Source organism: Letharia columbiana (assembly GCF_014066305.1).
Source record: "Letharia columbiana isolate WasteWater2 chromosome Unknown Sc0000003_s0, whole genome shotgun sequence".
Lineage (NCBI taxonomy): Eukaryota > Fungi > Ascomycota > Lecanoromycetes > Lecanorales > Parmeliaceae > Letharia > Letharia columbiana.
The window spans coordinates 1027302-1050176 of record NW_023501039.1 but is presented as its reverse complement, the minus strand read 5'-3'; the positions used below and the strand labels follow the sequence as shown (position 1 = coordinate 1050176).

The 22875-nt window shown below is 38.4% G+C and overlaps 6 protein-coding genes across 6 annotated transcripts; 3 read left to right on the top strand and 3 right to left on the bottom strand.

The window, feature by feature from the left end:
* Positions 1 to 136: 136 nt before the first annotated feature.
* On the top strand, positions 137 to 1207 carry HO173_001808 (uncharacterized protein; the record flags this gene model as incomplete). Its single annotated transcript, XM_037303745.1, has 1 exon — positions 137 to 1207. The coding sequence occupies one exon, from the start codon at positions 137 to 139 to the stop codon at positions 1205 to 1207; it is 1071 nt and encodes a 356-aa protein (XP_037169467.1).
* Positions 1208 to 1281: 74 nt separating this feature from the next.
* On the bottom strand, positions 1282 to 4493 carry HO173_001807 (uncharacterized protein; the record flags this gene model as incomplete). Its single annotated transcript, XM_037303744.1, has 6 exons — positions 1282 to 1705; positions 1782 to 2468; positions 2529 to 3066; positions 3121 to 3207; positions 3261 to 3617; positions 3671 to 4493. The coding sequence occupies 6 exons, from the start codon at positions 4491 to 4493 to the stop codon at positions 1282 to 1284; spliced, it is 2916 nt and encodes a 971-aa protein (XP_037169466.1).
* A 433-nt stretch (positions 4494 to 4926) lies between these two features.
* Positions 4927 to 6653, top strand: HO173_001806 (uncharacterized protein; the record flags this gene model as incomplete). Its single annotated transcript, XM_037303743.1, has 2 exons — positions 4927 to 6445; positions 6508 to 6653. The coding sequence occupies 2 exons, from the start codon at positions 4927 to 4929 to the stop codon at positions 6651 to 6653; spliced, it is 1665 nt and encodes a 554-aa protein (XP_037169465.1).
* Positions 6654 to 7221: 568 nt separating this feature from the next.
* On the top strand, positions 7222 to 8308 carry HO173_001805 (uncharacterized protein; the record flags this gene model as incomplete). The annotated part of the gene is made up of 4 exons (XM_037303742.1): positions 7222 to 7287; positions 7395 to 7497; positions 7569 to 7905; positions 8065 to 8308. 4 exons carry the CDS (start codon positions 7222 to 7224, stop codon positions 8306 to 8308), a joined length of 750 nt encoding a protein of 249 aa, XP_037169464.1.
* A 983-nt stretch (positions 8309 to 9291) lies between these two features.
* On the bottom strand, positions 9292 to 11052 carry HO173_001804 (uncharacterized protein; the record flags this gene model as incomplete). The annotated part of the gene is made up of 4 exons (XM_037303741.1): positions 9292 to 9425; positions 9494 to 9973; positions 10039 to 10658; positions 10715 to 11052. The coding sequence occupies 4 exons, from the start codon at positions 11050 to 11052 to the stop codon at positions 9292 to 9294; spliced, it is 1572 nt and encodes a 523-aa protein (XP_037169463.1).
* Positions 11053 to 21780: 10728 nt separating this feature from the next.
* Positions 21781 to 22470, bottom strand: HO173_001803 (uncharacterized protein; the record flags this gene model as incomplete). The annotated part of the gene is made up of 2 exons (XM_037303740.1): positions 21781 to 21994; positions 22433 to 22470. 2 exons carry the CDS (start codon positions 22468 to 22470, stop codon positions 21781 to 21783), a joined length of 252 nt encoding a protein of 83 aa, XP_037169462.1.
* Positions 22471 to 22875: the final 405 nt, after the last annotated feature.

Below are 22875 nucleotides of genomic sequence, written 5' to 3'. Positions count from 1 at the left end.
CCATCTTCCTCGTCTCCAGGTATACACCTCACTGCGCCAGACAATGCTTCGATACCAGGCAGCCACCGGCTTCAGCTGCGGGGTCGGCCCATACCTCAAGGCATATCCCGAGTGACCGTCAACCATTATCAGAGCCATGGGCATGACCTCTTGGATGAGAAGATTCGTTCGCAAGCCCCCAACGAAGCAGACATCGACAGATCACTCGAAACCAGTCGTCATACGCGGAAGGGACAAGCAGTCGGAAGGGACCCTACCTGCTGGCTTCCACGCCCCCAAGCTTCAGCCATCCTACACCTTTCTCAAAGGCGCTTGGAAAGAGAATGGACATGCCTTCCCCACCACGGATCTGCGCTCAAACGATGTCAAGATCAAGCTCGTGACATGGAACATCGACTTCCAAGCCGTGGCCGGACCCCAGCGAATGGCTGCTGCACTACAGTACCTCAAAAATACCCTCATCAGTAGCTCCTTAGCTGCAGACATGCCCACCGTGGTCTTCTTCCAAGAAATGACTTCCTCAGACCTCGATCTCATCCAGGCGACGTCTTGGGTCCAGTCGCGCTTCCGCATCACCGACATCTCATCCACCAACTGGCTCTCTCGCTACGGCACCACCACGCTGATTGATCTCCGCTTGCCCATAGGATCCGTCTTCCGGACACGATATGCTAGCAAGATGGGTCGGGATGCGCTCTTCGTCGACCTCGATTGCAGTGACGGTACGCGCTGTACGAGGAATGGCAGGATCCGGTTGGGAAATACCCACCTCGAGAGTCTCGCAGCGGATCCACCTTTGCGGCCCGCTCAGGTGGCTCTCGCGACTCGGCTCCTAAGTGATGATAGTGTGCACGGCGGGGTCTTGGCTGGGGATTTCAATGCTATCCAAGGTTTTGACCAAACGTTGCATGTGAAAAACGATTTACAGGACGCGTATCTGGAGGCAGGCGGGATCGAGGGGGCCGAGAAGGAGGGAGGCGAAAAGGGTTGCGAGAAGGGGTGGACGTGGGGAATGCAGAGCCATGGGGGGCAGAGGGAGAGGTTTGGGTGTTCGAGGATGGATAAGATGCTATTTTGTGGGGGCGTGAAGTTAGAGCAATTGGAGAGGATCGGAGGAGGGGTTAAAGTGCCAGAGGGAGAGGTAGGAGAGGGGATTTTTGCGACGGATCATTTGGGGTTAATGGCGGATCTTGTCATAGAGTATTAGCTCTACTGGAAGAGCAATCGTGGTCGACGCACAGAGGCTATACGCTTGAATCATCTTCTAACCGTGGGTCGTAGTCACATAAAGTCAACCAAATCCCCCATCAGCGTCCTCTGATACTTCTCCACCACCTCCCTGCATCTCGTCAGCACGCCAGCCGCCAACATCCTAATCCTCTCCCCTTCCTCACTGCCTCCACCCATCTTCTCAAAGACATTATCCACCCATTCCTGTGTCTCCAGCAATTCTTTCGCGTGCTGTTCTGCCAGTCGTCGCTGGTCGTTCTCATTGATACCCAGCAACGTCAAGAAAGCAAAGAGGAGGGCTTCGAGCACGGAAGGATCGGTGGCCCGGGCCCGTAGGGAGAGGAGTAGATCCCAGAACTCGGCTGTCATTTGCGGGAGGGAGAGAGTGGAGGTGCCGGATGCGTGGAGGATCAGGGAGAGGGTTTTGAGGAGGTGGGACAGAAGGAAAGGGGAGGTGTGGGAGGAATTTTCGCCACTGGAGATCAAAAACATCGTCAGCTTCGTTTATGCCGGAGGCGAACATGAGCCCCGTGTCGCGAGATAAAACTCACTATGATTGAAGGTGTATTCGCCAGCGCCCAGTCAGAGGGAAGAAGAAGCCGTCGGCCACGACCTTGGCCAGTGCATTCGGGATGGGCTTTTTCCTCTTCTTCTCCACGGCCATTCGAGAGGAGAAGGTACGGACTTTGAGTGCATTGGGTCCGGAGAATTTGTCTGCTGCTGCTGCTGCCATGGGTTGGATCATGGTCTTTTCTAGTTGGCTTGATAGGGCGTCCATTGGTGCGGCTTCCGAGGCGTAAATTTTGTGGAGTTTGTCAGGTAATCGTTTCGAAGGGGAAGAGCTCTCTGTTGTTGCGTTGGCGCCTGTCAAGGCAGCGTCCTCCTTGCCCAGACCAGCTAATTCTCGAGCGCCCAAACCAAGGACTGTGAGTACGGACGCTCGTTGTCCCATAGAGTAGTCGCCGTTGTAGAAGGTTCTGGAGAACCATTGGCCCATCTTCAAGGGCTCGGCGATCAGAACGGCTATCATGCCTTGAAGGCGCATCTGCTGAAAGTTCTCCATCTCCCATTTGTCACCGAGACCAACGAGAATTGACGCTAGCTCCTCGATATTGTCAGAGGCTTCAGTACCAAAGGCAGCCTTACGACGGATGAGATCGGAGGAGGTAGACAGCGCCAATTGGTGCCGGTCGAAGTTCTCGTCATCGCGGAGGCCTGCAATGAGGTCGCGGATATACCTGAGGATTTTGGGTCAGCAAGACAGACTCATGCGATACGAATTTGAACATGCTACTCACACTGGAGCCGTAGGTCGGTCCCGCCGTACAAGGGTCGGATCTTCATCTTCATCCTCGGGATCAGAGTCCGGCTTCTCATACATTGGTAGGTCCTCTGCTTCCGATTCGGAACTACCGTCTATTTCTTCGATCGAGATGACTTTGGAAGTCGATTGGGCTGGTTTCTTCGGTCTTGGTGATTTACTACTATTGACCGACTCTAACAGCTGAGCAGATGACTTGGTTGATGGTGTGGATGCAGGCTTCAGATCCTTGATCGAGCCAACCGGATCTTTGACACTGGTCAGGCTTCTGTACCACTGCCCATCGGAGCCATTCATTTCATCCGCGGTGAATGTCATTCGTTTGTCCTTCGGATCGACAAGCTCGGAGAAGGCAGTGCCAACTACCATCCCCAAGAACCGGGCTCGTTGCGACGAAGCGGCAAGACGATTTGAAACAGCATTGAGGTAAATACTGGAACGAGACAGATGCATCAGGTATGTCTTGTCTGCCCGGAATCCGTAACCAGCAAGTATAAGCAAGACTTGAGCGTTCACTGTCTTCGTTCAGTGACAAAAAAATTGAGAAATCTGAATTCTGGGGGCCTAACCTTCTTGGTGCAATGTAGGAGTATGCTTGATGTAAAGCTTGTCACCAAATAGAGCCAGACCTCTTTGCAGTGCTTTGGTGACTTGTTCTGGAAGACGACTTAGGATTTTAAACGTTGTAGAGCTGAGTCTGAGTACTTACCGGGGATGGAAGATAATGCTGCTGTCACGGCTCTGTGTGCATTGTGCACTTGGCCGACAGCATCAGCAGACACCCCTACTAGCCACTCGACTAGGTTATCCTGCAGAGTCGAAACGTCTCCGACGATCGCTCTTACGAGTGCTGCAACTCCTCCTATTGCTTTGCCCTGGCCCTCACGCCTCGAACCTTGGGATGGGCCTTCCGTGGGCAGATGTTGTTTTGAGAGAATTCGTATGATGGAGTATAGCAAAGTCCTCTGATCATGCGCGGAAAGTCTTGTCATGAGAGCCTTAGATTTTCGCAATGAGCGATAGTCACCACTCAGCAAATCCAAGAATCCGGCCTGAACAAGTTGATCTATTCCGAAAGAATCAGCCAGGACGATTCGTAGTGGCAGTCGTTTCGCTAACCTGTATATCCTAGAGTCAGGCCTTTGCTCAGCAGCTGCGACAGCGCTTTCTGGCCCTCAACGTCATCGTCTTTCTCCGCTTTGACCACGTGTTGCATACACCTTCCAAGCCATGCGGCATACTGACTGCCATCTCCTACCCAGCTACCCGCTCTAATACTCGGGCTCAAGTCGCTCAATGTAAGATTGGCTTCACTAGCAACAGACAGGACTTTGCCCGAAGCCACCAAGGAGGCAAATTCTTTCCATTGTAGAAACTTTTGAGATGATGGCAGATTGAAGCCTTCGATATCATGCCATATGGCTGTAATGAAATCCTCCTTGGCCAGGACTGTTTCAAGAACACTTAATAGAATTTCTACAGGCTGGGTCTTGCTGACAACGGGCACCTGAGCGGGCTTTTGACTATCTTTTAGCAAATCAAGTAGGAGACGAAGCCGGGAGGTGATGGCGCCAACGCCAGCAATACTGCTCAGGCATTGGGCCAGTAGATTCTTTTCTTGGCCGCTTTCAACGCTCAATGTCTCCCAATAATCAGGGACAATGTCGTTGATTAAAGTAAAGATTATCTGGGCAGCCTTTGGACCGGGCTTCTTGATGTCGAACTCATCATTGTGGGGTACTGTCCTATTGAGCCAACGAAGAGCTCTGCTAAGAGTCGCATGGTCAGGCTTTGATCTTAGAGCCTCCAATGCATCTTCCGGACTATTTATGGAAAAGACCGGTCTCTTCGTTTGCAGTGATTCAACGGGCAAAAGCTGGGCTTCTGCACGGTCTACTTCGACCCTTGGGCTTGTATGCAAGGAGGTGAGAAGGTCAGGCATTGTGCTGCCTCCACATGATCCATAGGATGGTGTAAAGGGGTGTTGAATGGAGTAAAGCCTGGCTTGGCCACAACTTTCCTATGATTGGTTGATCTTGCTGACTAATCTTGCTTTGCCACAATCCTCGGACCAACTTTCGAGACGTGGACGACGTGATACTGTTGTACGTCCAACATTTGCAGGATTTTCAGGACTCAGATAGGTTTTGAGGACTTTGCTAGCTCCAGGTGCTCGAGACACTCCTTATGTAAGGCCTACTCATCCAATTGCGCTCTACAATGCCTCGATATTCATGATTGAAAGAGGTCTTCTTCCGATAAAATTGACAGCGGGTACCCGTATCTCTGGAGCTTTCCGCATTCAATCACGGAAATGGCAGTTGTGCGTTATTTACTATGATGGCCCTTTTTCGTTTGATCTGATCTGATGAGCAATGGCTGTGGGATTCGGCTTTTCTATGAGCGACCTGTTCGCGGCCCTCAAGATCGTCAAAGACTCTTTTGAGGCCGTCAATGAAAAGAAAGGCGCGGCGGCAGACTATGCAAATCTCGTCTCGGAAATTGACAGTCTGTGGGATGGCTTGGAAGCAGTGGAAGACATTCAGTCGGACCCAGATCTATCAGAGAAGCAGATTGCTGCCATAAAGAGGGCGGTCGATGCATGTTACGACTGCGTGGAATCGTTTCTGGAATCCGTCTCTGATTATCAGCCGCATCTCGGCTCCAATTCGTCTGGCTTTGCATCTAATTACCGTAAGATCAAGTGGGCGTTGTGCAAGAAAGATGATGTTGCCAAGTTTAGAGGGCGGTTGGGAAGGCACATCTCCTCAATCAACATGTTGCTCATCACGTTCCAAGCCAAGCAGAGTCTGAACGCCAAGACATCTAGGAGTAACACCGTGGTCAAAGCCTTGCAGAGCGAAGGGAACAGCACCAAGGGGATGATGAAAGGGTTATCCATTGAGCAACGCCAATTCTTCATGATCATGGTCCAGCAAAACAAGCAGTTGATGCAGAGCATTGAAGATATGAGAAATATGTTGCAGCTACAAGCCGAGGTTCCGCCACAAGTGATGCTTCAACAACCAGTCATTTTCCTCGACCCATTTGGCAAGACGGCACCTTTCCACCTGGAATTTGTCGATTCGTCAGAATGCTTTATGGCTGTACTCAAAGCACGTTTCAGCAATGCTGGAGTAACACCTGCTGGACTTTCAAAATTGGACAATCACGACTTCTTGATCCAGGACAGCCGCCGGCGGCGGCCAATTGACTTGAAGAAGAACTGGGCTTCAGTCTTCAGACCTGGGCAAAACGTAGATATGAGCATGATCTTCCATCGTTTTGCTTGCCCTCCGAGCACCTGCCCCGTCTGTTTAGAGACCAATGAGGACGATCACGAGCAGGTACATTGCCGTGCGTGTGGTCTATGCTATCAGAATGTCCAAGCCATTAGCAGAAGATCTAGAGAATGGGATCCGAATCTTCCCACCGAGGTTAGTGTGAGTGGTGACGATATCCCATACTTACAACGTCGGCGAGGCCGAGAACCCGAAATGAAGGTCTTTCGACCGACGCAAGAAGCCGAAGACGAGCTCTTTGATGGATATCGAAGGGTTCAACTCGTCTCACAGTCATTGGATCTGCTAGACGGGAAATTCCCAGCGCTACAGCTGATAGAAGACTTTTGCCGCTTTGCGGAACTCCTCAAAGGTGTGCCAGACAACACGTCAGCGTTTGAGCCAGTAATCCGCAATCTCCGTGCTCGCGCTGTTCAGCATCTACTACAACAACGTAGCAGCTTTCCTGCATTCGCATCCTTTTCGCAAATTGCGCAAGTGCGTAGACGCCTGGGTCAAGAGTCTCTCGATTTGCGCAAAGAGATTGACAAGTTGGTATACAATTTGTACAACGACAGCGACACTAAGGAGCTGATGAAATACGTTCAAAAGAGTATATCACCCTTTCTTGTTCATCTATCCCCATTGACGCCGCTGACTTTGCTTCTTTTCCAGCATACCCGTCCGATAATGGAAAGGATTACTATACAAGCGTATTGTCCCGGATAGCGAGTCTTTCGGACTTTACGAAATCCAGTAAGCCAAGCGTTCGATCCACAGAGCGCATGGAGTGGCTGCTCCTAGATGGCAGATCCAAGTGAGGAAGCATAGCCTTGCTCTGCAGAAAGGGTTCGTACCGCAACATCGGCACAAGTCCTGGAACGACACGTGTAAATCTAGCAGATTGAGGGTTCGAAACACTTCCCTCAAGAGAAATTATTGCGTAAAGTGCCCTTTTTGCATATCGATTGAGTTCGGCCACCCACGGCCCTCAGCTTGGCGAACGGAATCCGTCATGTTCCAGCGACATATCGAGGGCAGCCGACATCGGCGAGTGGAGGCTCCACGTGTGTGGTAAGTCTGCACTCTGGGACTGTTGACGTGATTGGCTCTGCCAGACTAACCAGGTCGCAGCGTTGCAAATTTGTTTTCCGGGTTGATTGGCAGGCAACAATATATATCATTTTAAGAACATCTCTTCTACATACGGCCACAGACTGTTGAAAACTCGGCTTCCCGTCCGCTCAGCCAAAGATAAGCCTCAGATCGGCTAATTAGTAGTTGGGTCGGTGACGACCAGCGAATACTAGCTGCTGTATGTTTTTGCTCTTTTGCTTTTTTCTTTTTGGTGGCGAGAGACGATGCTACCCACGGTCGAGACTCGACACAATGTGGAGCCAAACCTTCTCCACTAAAGACCCTTGCCGAACGTCTTGCCTTGCACCACTATCCACCGTGAGCCAACTATAGACATATCCAGGACTGCATAAGACTAGCAGTCAGCATGGAGCTCTGAGTCCAGGCTCTGATGACATGCCAGTTTGGCGACTGATCAGATGCAGAAAAAGGACACTCCGAGGATGACAACAGGCAAGGCAGACAATACCTTCCTGGAGAGCTCAAAGATCTTCGATGTCTCCCATGTCACTGCCGTTGTCACTGGCGGTAACAATGGCATGGACCTTATGATGACCCAATTACATAACAAAGCTCCTTCTGTCTGACCTCCTCCTAAGCTCTGCTCGCCAACGGCGCCAAAGTTCACATCATTGACCGCCGAGACTCAGCTCTCAGAAGTGTTGTCAACGTCTATGATACGGAACCCGATCAAATCAGACCGCAAGTAATGTTCCATCCGTTTTCCAAACGCTATCCAGCCTTTTACGACAAACGCATTCAGTGGCCTCACCGCCGACATCAGCCAGAAAGTCTTCGTCCTGCAATTCGCCGCCTGAGAACCCAACAGCGTCCAAATTCTCGTCATATACACCGGAATCACCGTGACAATGCCACTCATTCTGACCGAGCCGGCGAACCCGACCCAGCGACCCTCAGTGCATCTCCATGCACTATGTGAAACCCGAATCTAAGCATTGGGTCGAGGCACTCCAGACCAATTGCATGTCTTCATCCCCTTCCTTGCCAAAGGCCACAGCGTCATCCTGGGCTATGGATCGACCATCGAATCAACGCACGCAGCAACTCTGCGTTGCTCAAACACAGCCCCCACAGCCATATCTCCTATGCCGCGTCGAAAGTCGCTTTCTTGCATCTGAACCCCATGCTTCCCACGACCTTTGCGCAGACGGGAGTTCGCGTCAACGTTTCGGCGCCGGGCACATTCCCAACTGAAATAGCGGTAGATACTTCTCGAGCCGATCAGAAGTCTAAGCTGGAACAGATGGCTATGCCCAGTGTGATCGGCCGTCCTGGACGTCAGACCGATATGGCTGCACCGACACTTGTGCTTGCGTGACGGGGTGGGCAGTTCCATCACAAGCAGATCCTGTACCCGGATGGAGCTGAGCTTCTGCCGCCACTCCATCGCCGCATGCAATCGTGCGACACAGGCTAATCCTCATCAGCCGAGACGCTGAGCCAGTCTACCACGACGTGGTATAAAATCAGGCCATTTCAGCTAGGGCAGTCAATCCGCTGAGAGCGAGTTGTATCATGTGTTTGGGATGGGGTGAATTGCATTAAAAATACTGCTTTGCCATTCATTCTTAGACTGGTAAAACTCTAAGCCCCAAATGGCTACGAGGATAACCGATGTGATTCCCCGATTGGAATGAATGGAGACTTCTGAGAGACGGATCGTTGGTATACAAGATGTCACCGAGATTCGAAAAGAGGGCAGAATCAAGTTGGATGGATATATCTAAAATGACGTCCAATTTGCTGCTACTGGCGGTCTCCGACCCCTCTGTTGCGTAACAACAGGTTGTCAAAACCGGAGGTTGATTCAGTTGTTACTCAGACTACTTCGAGGAAGGGCTTGTTTGTTTGTTTGTTTTTGTTTGACCTAGTGACTACGCGAGGACCAAAGAAGTACCCGTCACTATGCGGCATGGACCTGGGGTGGGACGATAGCTTTATACGGGCGTGGGAGGGTGTGAAGATAGTGCTATGGTTCTGAAAGAGAAGAAGCCGAATGAAGAGCCCGACGCTGGTGAAGGACGAGTATATGTAGGGCTTTCCAGCTGGAAAATTTCTCCATTTGCGGCTATGTTCTATCACGTTCCATGGCCGCATTCAATAGTCGTTCATGGCTACCGGACTCGGCTGTTAGACCCACTAACCCACGGTCCCGGTGCGGCGAGGTTTGCACTTGGATCTGTCCATTGTGCAACCATATACATGAACTTCCATCCAATGCTACTTACCATCGGTGAGCGATTCTGCTGTTCCAAGGGACAGGCGAGGCACATACTTTGCTTTCCGAGCTGTGTATTGCAATCATTCATGTAGACGCTCGAATTTCACCATGAGTCGATCATCAAGCGAGCCAGGCGGATGGCGCCCGAAACTGCCGTCCTTGACCGTGACGGTCTTGAAGTTAGAGTAGACGACCGCGATGACATATCTCATCACTTGTAACAGAGCATCAGTGTATTCGTTCTGTCATCAACACGAGGTGGGACATCGAGAAGATCCTTACTGTACTGGGTGAGATGACTCCCCACGCACATCCTCGGCCCGCTCCCAAAGGCCCACAGCACGCCTTTATTGTCAAGACCCTTCCCCTCGCCCTGTAGCCACCTCTCGGGTATCCACTTATCTGGTTGGTCCCACTGTCTTGGATCTCGATGCACAAGCCAAGGGAATGAGTTGACACGTGTGCCTGGAGGGATATTATCGATGCCGGCGAGGCTGACGGCGCGATCGTGAGGCGTGATGCGAGGCAAGGGCCTACTGTTCGGACGCATGCGGAAGGATTCATTTAGGACAGCAGTGAGGTAGGGGAGACTGTCGAGGGAGGCAGGCGAGGGTAGAGTCGGGTTCGGCTCGCTGGCCGAGATAGTAATGGATAGGCCCGCTGATGCGAGTTCGCTCCGGAGGCGGTTTTGTGCCTGCTGGTTCTGCGAGATGTAGTATAGCGTGTAGCTCAGGACGAGTCCGAGGACCTCTCGCGCAGCAGCTGCAGGGAGGCACAAGTTAGTCACAAGCGATTGCTGCTTTGGGGGAAAGGAATAATACACGTACACATATGATCAAAAAGCTCGCTGGCGATTTCCGATTTCTTGGTCTGCGTGTCGGCTCCGTTCAAATCTGCCCATACCGATTTCTGGACTTGTTGGTAGACAACTGGGATATCCGCTGGATCTTTGAGCAATCCCTGGTCCGCAAGCAAACGAGCTTCGTCGGCCTTGTCACATAAGCCCATCATCCATTGCTCCAAGTAGTGTTTGGATGGAAGATGCCCCTTAGGCAAGATGTTGATGCCCAACGTGTTCATCCATTTGGTAGTCTTCGGCAGCTCCTGAGGCCAAAAAGCTTCTTTACAATGCCGTCGCTCATAGTGTTCTAGCCAGAGCTGCGTGCCGCTTTCACTTTGGAGAAAGTTCGATCCGCTGGAATATCCGAATAAGAAGGCATTGACGTAGTCCAGACATAGAGAACAACTCAACCCAAGGAGTTCAGTTGGCTGGGGTCTTGAAGCTTGCTCATGCAGTCTGGGTATTAGGCGTCCGAGGAGAACATGTTCTGTCAAAGAGGCTAATTGAGCAGAGCCGAAAAGCGCAGATTTGGTGTAGACCACGGAGATTCTCCGTCTGTGAATCGAATGATCTTTTCTTGCAAGACTGCAGAAAGAGTTGGGTCTCCTGTAACCGTAGTCAGCCTCTTCTGTGACATCGTAGCTCGTTGGCAAGGTCCAGACTCGTAGCAGTTGAAGAAGTTAAAATAAGCTGGCTTATCAAAACCGCCTCCATATATTGTTCGTATGCCATCTTCATAACAACTGACGCCGAGGTCCTTGGGTCCGAGTCTCACGATCAGTCCCAAACTTTGATGAGCTTTCAATGCAGCGGTCAGCTCTTCCTGTCGGTACCGTTTCCACAGTATCCACCAAGGAACGAAAGGAGACGTCCAGTGGGCGTTGGGTATCTTGGCCAATGGGGAAATCAGGAGAGGATGGACGACGATATGGTATAAAAGAAAGCTACAAAGAATAATGAGGGTAGCTGGGGCAGCATAGCCCACCAAATCGGCAGACATGATGATGAAAGAGACTTTGACCGTTGTTTTCAACAACAACAACAACAACAGTAGTCCATACTCCTTCTTACCTAACCGTCTCGAGGCTGATGGTCAGATATATGGGCGAGACCCAATACTAGGCCGCTTGGCCAAAGCGCTGCTGCTTTGCAAAGCTAGATGGCATTTTGCTGATCTAGAAGCACCACGTACCCCGCATCCTCCACTATACGCAAGAACTCCCTCGTTTGTTGCACGCGTTCTTGTTGGTCGCTTGTACCTAGTGAGCCCAATGCATGGAGAGGAGTCTTTGGCGCGAATTTGGAAAAACCATGGTGACAATCGTTGGTATGATGATGTACCCAAGGAAAGATTTGTATGGGCCTGTTGTTGGCCATACCTAAAACATCTTGGGCGGATGGGACAGCAAAGGCAGGGAGTGAAGTAGCGACGCATTTTGAGGAATTTTGCAGGTACAGTGGTTTCAGCGAAGTGTACTTATGGTGACCGACATGCCTTTGTAACTTTTCGCTACTTTAAAGGGTCGGTTAGTGGTTTTCGTAATAGTACTAGTAGTCAACCAGCAGCCTGTTATTTTTCAGCCAATCAACCTAATTATACAAGGTAGTTGCATCAACGACGTCCTGACGAAGGCTCTTGACTCGTGTCAAGGCTTTAGAGATGCTCGTATCTATCTAAGAGATCTGGTCAAACCTCAAGACCTGCCGAGGCTCCGACGTTAGCAGGAACTGCGATAGGTACAGGTAAGGTAAGGCATTATCATATCTGGGAGCTGATGTCGATGTTACGCTCGGACTCTGGATTCGAAAATTACGACTCATTTGTTAGCGGCAGATCTAAGGATCTTTAAAGGTAAGTCTATTCTTCAAACGGTTTGGACATAAAGTCATTCTATCAATTTTGAAGCATCCCGTATCTAGTTGTAAATACTCTACTCCGTAAGGTATCGCGCTATCCGATCACTCTACTTGTACGCTATCACTCTACTTATGCGCTATCATCATTAATGATCTCAATAGCCCCGACAGTCACTATTTAAACAGTCTTTAATAAATATATTTATCACAATTAATTAATCCTAGACATCTTTACCGTACTCGCTTTCTTTTTTATAGTTTATTATAGCGAAAGATAGTAAGTCGAAATAATTAAAGATCTTCGAGAATTATAAGATCCTTTCTATTAATTAATAGCTTCTACTTACTTAGAATATATCTAATATTATTCTTAAGTATCTAAAGAATAAGCTTAACGACTCCGAACGCGATAATATATCTTGTACTATCGCTAAAATTTTACTTTATATAATTTCTTCGATAGTTATAAAAGTAATTAATTAATTAGATAATAAAGAATTACTCGTTACTATATTACGCTTAAAATAGTTTATTAAGTATATTAAAGGCAATCTTATAACTATAAAAAACTTTATAAAAATAATAATTTCTAAGATATAAGGTTTAATAGGCGTATAGACGAAAGGCCTTTTAATTGTTTTTTCGCTACTTTCTTAAAGTATATTATTATTATACTTATTATAATTAACTCTACTTTTAGAACTTAATAGAAAAAAAGATTATTAAATTATTATTAAGATTAAAGATAAAGATATAATTTAAAGATTTCGAATTTAAATCTTTAAGTAGCTATAGAACTTTATTAAAATCTATTTTAGATATTATTTAACGCTTAAATTCGTCGAAATTAAAATTACTAAATAACTTAAATCTAAGAATCTATAATTTTTAATAAAAATCTAGAAGAGCGCTAAAACTCTAAGAAATATTAAGAAAGCTAAGAAATAGATAGCGTATTTTAATATTAACGCGTTTATTTTAATTTTTACTTTCGATATAATTATTTATAATATCTCTATTAAACTTTATTAATTTTCGAGAGATATCGAAAGTCTTATTAAAATTATTCTTAAATTAAATATTTATAAAATTTTAAAAGTTAAAATTCGATATTTAGATTAATTAAATAAGAATAAAATTAAGAATCTATTAATTAAAGCCTTAGCGATAATTATTAAATTTATAAATTTCTATTATACGAATATCGCTTAGTTAGATAATCTAAGCTAAGAAATTTTAAAAGAAAATATATATTATAATTACAAAAAGTATATTCGAGAAAATAGAGTTATTAAATACTTTCGCTATTAAAAATTTAAATATATTATATTCTTATATAAAGTTAAAGAATTAATCTATATATACTACGCTTAGAAATACGATACTCATATATATAAGAAGCTTAAAAAACTAGGCTTTAAATCTATATACGCTAATTATAAGAATTAATATAAAGCGTTTTAATTAAGCTATTTACGCTATAAAAGTATTATCTTAAAAATAATTAAAAGAAGATAAGAGTCTTAAGCTCTTTATCTCGAAAGTAACTCTAATTAATTATAAATAGATATTAATTAATCTTAAAATCTAAGTAATAATATAGTTATATTTTAAAATATAGAGTTAAATATAATTAAGCTAAAGAGAATTAAAAAATTTAAATAAGTTATTATCGCCCTCGTCGCGGTAATAATAAAGAAAGTTATTACTTAATAGACTTATTTAGATATCGAAATAATAGAGCTATTATCGATCTATATCGAGATTTTAAATATTTAAATTAAGATATTTATCGAGATCTTTTAATAAAAAACTACGGCGTAATTAGATATTATAATAATTAAAGTCGCAGCGATTATAAAAGCGAATATCTCTTATCTCTATTTATATTTAATAATATCTCTTTATTTTTAGAGAAGCTATAATAGATAATAAAGATAAAAAAAAGAATAAATATAATAAGAAGCTCGCTTATATTATTAAATAAAGATCGCTATAGAAAGTAGAAGAGAAATAACGAAATAATAGTACGGACGTCGCTATCGATTTAAATTAAAATCTTTAATCTTATAAATCTTTAGAGATAAAATATCTTATTTGAGATTTTATTTATATTAATTTTTTAATAATATAAAGATTTATTTAGATAGTTAAGAAGGGATATAGAAGTTATAAAAGTTATAGATAAAGAAAATTAAATATTTCTTGTAAATAAATCTAATAAGAAGGTTTTAGATTTACTCTTTTATAATAAATTAATAAATAAGAAAATCTTCGTTTAAGAAGCGGCTAGAAAGAGTTATATAATATTATTAAAGAGATTTAAGATAGAATTTTCTTAGATTAAATCGAGTTAAATCTCTATAGAAGTATATTATTAAATTATATAAAGCTTTAGAATTATAAATAATAAAAATAGTAATATTAGTAGTAGCGATATTAGCGAAAATATTATAAATATCTTATTCTATAATAACTCTTAATAAGAATATATTCGAAATAATAAGTATTAAAGCTATTAAAATTATAACTTAGAATATTATAGTATAATATCGATAAATTATTAAATATTATAATTTTACTCTTTTAGAAATATATTCTATTTTAATATAATATCTTAGTTATTTAAGAACTCTAAAAGAACTTTAAAAAGAAATAGATATTTTATCTAATTCTAGTAGACTTTTATATTTACTACTCGAATCGCGAAGAATTAATTAGAGTATATATTTATATTAATATTAGAATTTCTAAGAATAAGTAGTATTCTTAAGTATATAGCGTAGATTTAATAATAATAACGCTTAAGTCTTAGAAGCTAGATTAGAAAACTCTTTATATATATAATATCTATAATATATTATCCTCTTAAAGATAAAAGATTTACTCTTATATAAATAGAAATAAGATCGTCTAAGATTACTTAGAAATTATCTTTCTCGATACTCTTCGAATTGCGATTATAAGAAATATAATTAATAAGTATTTAATCGTAAATAATTTTAACCTATATTACTCTCTATAAATAGATCTCGAAAAATATTAATATTAAGAAGTCTTATAGTTAATAGATATTATTAGCGAAGTTAAGCTTTACTTATTAATATTAGAAGATATATTTATCTTTAAATTAAGAAAGCGAAGTAAGATAATTATTATAAATCTTATTTTAGCTATAATAAATATAGTTAACGTTATAATTAAATATAATATTATAAAAAAACTAAATTTCGACTTAAATTACGAAGCGATTCTTATAGAATTAAATTGAAATATATATTTAATATTCTCGAAAGAGGTTTATAATTAGAAAAAGATTAATAAAGTAATTTTCTATAATAGTCTTTAATTTAAACTATTATTAATTAACGTCTTTATTATAATTATCGAAGATCTAGATAAATAGATAAATTATTTTATTAAGATTCTAATTAAAGTAGTATAGAATATTATTTTAATTAGTTTAATTATCGCGAAGTTTAAATTTAATATAAATTTAAAAAGTAAGAAAACTATTCTAAAGATTAGAAGACTAAAATTGCGATAATAATAAACTCGAGATAAAGGGAATAGAAGAAAGCTTAATATAGCTCGAAATATAAAATTAAGATTTATTAAGAATAAGAGAATAAAAGATTAAAGATAATATATAAAGAAATATAATAGCGATAAGAAACTTTAAAGATTAGATAAGTAGATTAAGAGCGAATAAGTTAGAATTATATTCTTTATATTAGAACTCGCGAAATTTAATAATATTATCGCTATCGAAGTTAAGAAAAAGATAACGCTCTTAAAAAATATCTTCTTTTTTAAAGCGAGATAAGTAAACTTAGATAATTTATAAGAATATTAATATCTTAATTTAAAAGAATTTCTATTAATTATAATATAAGAAATTCGATAAATAATACTTATAAGTTATTTTAATAAAGTCGTCGAAGTAAATAAATTAATCTTTCGAGTTTTATAACTCGCTTTTAAATATATAGAGAAATAAATAGATTATATCTATAACGTATATCTCGATCTCGAGTATTATCTAGAATACTTTCACTATTTAAAAATAATAATATTAAGAAAATCTAATAAGAATAATTATATCTAATCTAAATCGTATTAATCGATTACTCTTCTTAGTATATTAGAAAAGAGATTTAAAAAGATTATCGCTATAAGAATTAGCTACTTAATAGAAAAATATTAATTACTTTTTAAAAAGTATATAGATAAAAGAAAATTATTATTAATTAAGAATATAATTTATATAGTACTTAAAGAAGTATATAAGATTTAGAAGTTTAAGAATAATTAGATAGCTTCGCTATTAATACTAGATATTAAAAATATCTTTAATAATATCTCTTATTCTTAACTAATTTATAATTTAAAAAAAAGAGATATTAGCGAAAAAGCTATTAAGTAAATTATAAGTTTTTTAGATAATAGATTAATAATTATTATTAGATTTAAAAACGAGTTATCTAGATATAAAGTCGAGATTAAAATTTCTTAAGACTTTTTAATTTCTCTTATTCTCTATCTATTCTATAATATAAATATCATAGATATCTATAAAGCGAAAGATTATCTAATACTTATATATATTAATAATATTAGCGTACTTATAAGAGACTTTATAATCTAAACTAACTATAAGACGCTAAGAATAATATATATTAAAATTTAGAAATAAATAATAATATATATATCGAAATTCGAGATAGATAAATATTAATTTATATATTTCTAATTAATTATAATAAGAATAATAAAGAAGTAAGTAGATAACGATCTTAATGTATTATTAGATCTAGATACTTATATTATAAAACCTAAAGCGATAATAAGACTTCTTAGACTTATATTTAATTTAAAGCTAGAATAAAAAAATTATATATAATTATTCGAAGTTAAAGCTATTATAAAATTTAATAAACTAGTAAACTACGCGAGATTAGTCTAAAATATTTCTTATAAAGATTTATAAAAACTCTATTAAGAAATAATTTTATTTACGCTATTATTTAAATATATAATCTAATATATATTACTAGTAATAGAATATAAGAGTAAAGAATAAAAGATATTTAAGATATTTCGAGCTATATAAAAAAGAGCGATATATATTATTATAAAAGAATAAAAGAATATCTTAGAGATCGTCTTAAATATCGAATATTATTAATTCTCGATTAATCTCGCCTTAAAAAAAGCTATTATAAAGATTATTATTAGAATCTAAATTTATTCTAACTACGATATTATTAAATCTATATAAAATATAAATAAATAATAAAAGCTAATTAATAAAAGAGCGAAGCTTAAAAGTCTTTTAAAATAAATTAAAGATATTATATATCGATAATAAGCGTAAAACTCGATAGAATAATATATCCCCTATATTATACCTCTATAATAAAAATTATTAAAGATAATAATTAGTAAGAATAGAGAAGAAGTTATTAAGTAGTATAATAAGATTATTAATATTAATTATATCTCGCTATATATATATATAAATAATAATAAAATAAAAAATAAAATTAAAGTCTTTATCTATATTTCTTAAGTTATTAATATTTAAATACGATATCTTAGCGATAGCGAGTACTATACTATATACGTAGACGAGCTAGAAGAAATTAATATAGTATATAAAATAGCTATTAATATTATTTCTTTAGACTTAATTATCTAAATAGATAATTAAGTAGTAATATAATTAATAGCGAATCTTAGAGAATAAGTAAAATAATATATTTTTAGTAAAATAGTAGAGAAGCTAGTAAAGTTTAAAGAAATAAATATATCTATTATTCTATAATAGATCGCGATTTATAAAAACGTCTTAGAGAATAAAATAACGAATAAACTCGCTAAATAGATATCGAAAAAAGATATCGAAGGGAATAAGTTTTATTTACTCTTAATAGTTAAATAGCGTATTAGAAAGCTAATTTATAATAATTAGTAAGTACTCTAAAAGATATATATCTAAGATATCGAGCTTAAGTAACTTATTTTTATATTCTATTATAGCGTTATAGTCTTCTATATAAAGATAAAGAAAGTTATAAGCTTAATAATAATATAATTAAAAATTAAGAAATTAACTCTTAAAAATCTTCTTTATATATATTAGATAATTAATTTATTTAAGTATAACTATAGAGAAGATAATTAGACTCGAAATTATATTTTTATAATATATTCTCTATATATAGAAGATAGATAAATTACTTAAAATAATTAACTAATTAATATTAAGAATATTCTATTTAAATTAGATCTTATAATAAAGATAATAAAATTTATAATAAAAATATAAATATTAAAAGTCTTTAATAAAGTTATAATTTAATTTAATAAATATAGATATTATAATAAGAAATTCGATATTAAAGATAATCTATAATTAAGATATTAATAAATATTATAGATAAAAGTATATTTCTAAAAAGCCGTAAAATTAGAGTTTAATTTATATATTTTAATATTCTTAAGTAGATAATATTTAATTATTCTATTTATAGACTATTTTATTAATATTATTAATATTATTTTCTTTTCTTTTTATATTTATCTTCTATTCTTTAATATAATATTAATTAAAAATATTAAACGCGACGTCTTAAGAATCTTAGAAATCTTATAAGAATTAGCTCTTATAAGAAATATCTTTATTCGTTATTATCGCCCTTTAATAATAATAAAATATTATTATTAGAAGTTATTATCTTTACTACTAGAGGTTAAATATAGTATTTTTTATAATTTATTTAAAGATAATTATTATATCTCTAAGTAAGCTAAAAATATATTAATTATATTAATTAGTCTTTTTATATTTAAAAACCCGATACGCGCTATAGCGGGGAGTCTTCTTAATTTAATAATTAAATACGATAATTCTATAATCTATAAAATAATAAATATATAAGTTTAATAGAATAAGTATAATACTAGAAGTAATAAACGATATAAAAGATAAGACTTTCGGGGATCTTAGAAAGAAAAGTAAATATCTCGTAATTCTATTATAGTCTTAAATAGTAGAGTAAAAATAATATCTCGATTCTAACTTTATAAAATAAGATATATATTATATAGATTTAAATATAGACTATAAAGCCCCTTTAATACTAATATTATTATCTTCTCGAGATAATTCTCTTCGCGAGAATAATAATAAGAGAGAGAGCTTTTAAACTCGAGAAGATTAATTAAATCTCGATTTAATATAAAAGAATATAATGAATTTAATATTTATCTATAGTAATATAATCTTATCTCTCTAATTTTATCTTTTTAAATAGATAGCTTATAGTATATCTATCTATAAGACTAATAGATAAAATCGTATATATAAAATATTCTTACTATAGATAATTATTAGAAAAATAATTACTTTATTAATAAAATAGTTAATAGTTATAACTTATAATAAGAGATTATATATAACTTTAAAGCTTTTATCTTTCTTTTAATATAGATTATATTTAATTTTCAGCTCTTAAATCTTTATTTATATTAATAAATCTTAGATATAATCTTTAATCGATTAAGTTAAATCTTATTATTCTTAATCTCGCTTATAATATTCTATAATATCTTCTTACTTTTAATAATAACTATTATAATTAAGATATTTAAAGAGATATAAAAATACTTATATTTTATATATAATATAGAATATATTAATATTATTATATTTAAAGATAATTGCTTATAGCTTTAGATATAGTTAAGAAAATAAAATCGAGATTAATTATAATACTATTAAAGATTTATAAAATATTCTTTTAAAGAAGTATAATAGTAATTATATCGCTTTATTAGAGAAGCTAGATAATTTATAATAAATAATTAAATTTAAATATCTTCGCTTTAAAGCTATAGTCTTTATATAAAATAAGAATCTAAAGAAATAATATATTCTTATAATAAATATAAGCGTAAATCTTTTTATAAACGATTTTATAGTAGAGTTAATTAACCTACTCTCGAGTAAATATATAATTTATTATTTTAAAACGATATTATAAATAATAATTATTAATATATAGAAAAGAATATATTTAATATTTACTATATAATATAATAGTAATATATTTAGAGAAGCCGACGTAGAAGATATCTTTAGAATAAATTTTTAGAAGCTTATTTATAAGATAGAAATTATTTAAGTATTAGATTAAATATTATAAATAGAGAAGTAATATAATAACTCTATTTAGATATAGAATCTAAGAATATAAAAGATATAAATAATTAATCTAGCGATTATAGTAGCTAAAGTATAATTATAATATAATAATAATTCTTTAAAAGAGAATATATTCTATAGATATCGTTATCTTATATTATAATAGTTATAAAGTATAAAAATAATTACTTTAAGAAAGATATTTAAGATATTATCTTTCGAGTAACTTTATAAAAGTTAATTAATTAATTAATATTTAATAAAAGATAATAGAACGAATAATATAAATAAGGAACTTCGATGAAAGCGAGATAAGATAGAATTAAGGAGGTATAGCCCGAAGATAACTCTTTAATTAGTATATATTTCTTCTCTTCTCTTTCTTCTCTATATCTTTATATATATTAGGCGTATATAATTACTCTAGATAGTATATTGTATATAAAAACCGGATATAGCCGAAAGGGGGGGGGGGAAAAACGGTCTTACTCTTGCTTATATAGCTAGAGGGGCGCCCCTCCGATGTAGGAATCACACACACACACATACACCGTAAGGTCACCACGGTACCTGCGGTGTCAGAACTGGTTCGAAATATCTCGGGGGCAAAAGTCAAAAGTCACCGTTTTCCGAGGGTTTACCCAGCCACTCTGGCATCCCACCAAATATGAAGTTATTTACATACAATTCTACCATAGCTTTGACTTGATTAGCTTAACGTGATTACCTGCACGTAGCATACGACATCGCCAAGGCATTTTAGCTATCTCTCGAAGTCGTACCCAATCTCTACCTGTACTAGGTGGAATATTCCTCTGAATGCAAAGATCTTTGAGTTTGTGGGTGGGGGTTTTTTTTTTTTTTTTTTTATTTTTTTTTTTTTTTTTTTGGTGTTGTCCTTTTGTGGGGGGGTTTTTTTTGGGGGTGGGGGGGGGTTTTTTTTTGTCCTTTTTTTTTTTTTTAAAAATTTTTTTTCTTCTTTTTTGGGGGGATGCCAGAGTGGCTGGGTAAACCTCGGAAAACGGTGACTTTTGACGCCCCCGAGATATTCGGCTCCAAGAACCCTGCCAAGACTCAACTAGTGAGAAACCCTAAAAACCCCTCTACGGACCCTAAAGTAAGGTACGGTAATCGTGGCCCCACTAGATACCTTACTCAAGCCGGTTTTTAATGTTTGGCCACCTTACTACTTTGGGAACGCCTCGGCACACTTTCAAGCCCCACACACACCTGTTCTACATACAATCCTCACTCTACATCCTGCAAGTCATGACCGAGAATACCATCACTGTCCATTTCATCTGTAAGTGTCTCGATTCGGAGATTATGAAGCTATTCAGAACTAAATACACTCCCAGACGCCCCAAATAACTTCCCTCTCGCGCACCGCCGTCCCCAACCAAACAACGCCCAACTCAATGACAACGTCATAAGTTCAGACACAGACAGTCCGATACTATGAAACAGGGTGGTGGATACGCTCTTGAAGCCCAGGATCTTTTCCTAGGCTGGATACGTGCCGGAGATCTCAATGCAATTCGAAGCCTTGATGGAGAAGAATCCGGACTAGTCGGTAGCCGAGGCATTCTCAAAGTAGTAAGGTGGCCAAACATTAAAAACCGGCTTGACTAGACGGTTGTAAAGTGGAGTGCTGTTGTGTCGCTACCGTCTCCAAAACGGAACGCATCGCGCCTTCCTGCAGATGGCATAGACTCCCGTAGCGCCTGGGGCTGGTAGCCTGGTATACATCCCATTGGCCGCTGTGGCAGATTCGCTTTCTTCGCGTTCGCCTTGTTCTGTGTACCCCTCTTCGAGTGCAACGTCGGTGACGTGGTCTGGAACTCTTGGACTTCCTCCGCCCATCTTCCCTGTTCCTCTATCACCGGGTTATTTGGTTTGGATATGGTCAGAAATGCAAACTACACACCTCGGCCGGAGAGCAGATTCGAAATGGCTACTCACGAGTGGAGTGCTTCCGCGGTGAGGTAGTCAAACAAGTTATCTGAATAGTGGATGGTATCGGATTTGAGATGTCGGGATTTGGAGACATGGCTAGGAAGGGTGAAATTGACATTGCTGTTTGGGTAAGGATAATAAGGCCGCACGCTGCATGCTTCCAGGCCTCCTTTCTGTCATTGGCATTGACGCTGAGGGTCTTGCACGCAACTTTGCTGGATCCGGTAAGGGACTGGCTGCGCTGCTCGTTGCAAATGACGAGCTTGCCAAGCCCCCAAACATAGCCGTGATGGATGGTCAAGACATGAATCAGGCAAATTGTAAAGCATGAGAGACAACATTTGCAGGCATCGTTTACCGGTGTGTTGTGCCAGCCGTCCAGTACGCTGCGGCCATGTTTGCAGCAGACACCTGGCAGTACTTCGGTCATCATTTGCCGCACACCAACAAATGGGTCTACAGTAGATCTTCCATCCTGATCTCAGAGCACAACTGCTGACCAGAATTGCATCGTAGAAAATATCCATTCCATACATCACCGTCTTTACCTCTCTTAATCATATGGCTCAGCCTTCATGCGTCCCTCGAGGGCCGATTCCTAGACAGCATTGGAACAACCATCGCCTTCGGCGTCGAAGAGTAAAAACGAAGTTCTTGAGAGGGGTCCGGGAGGCACGATCGATGGGACATTACCATCATAAACAGGGAGTTGGAGATTCAGTAGACTACTTTGGACCATTTGCAGAGGATTCGAAGACGTGAATGAAACTACGCGAGGGGTGCCTTGGTTATTTCGCTAAG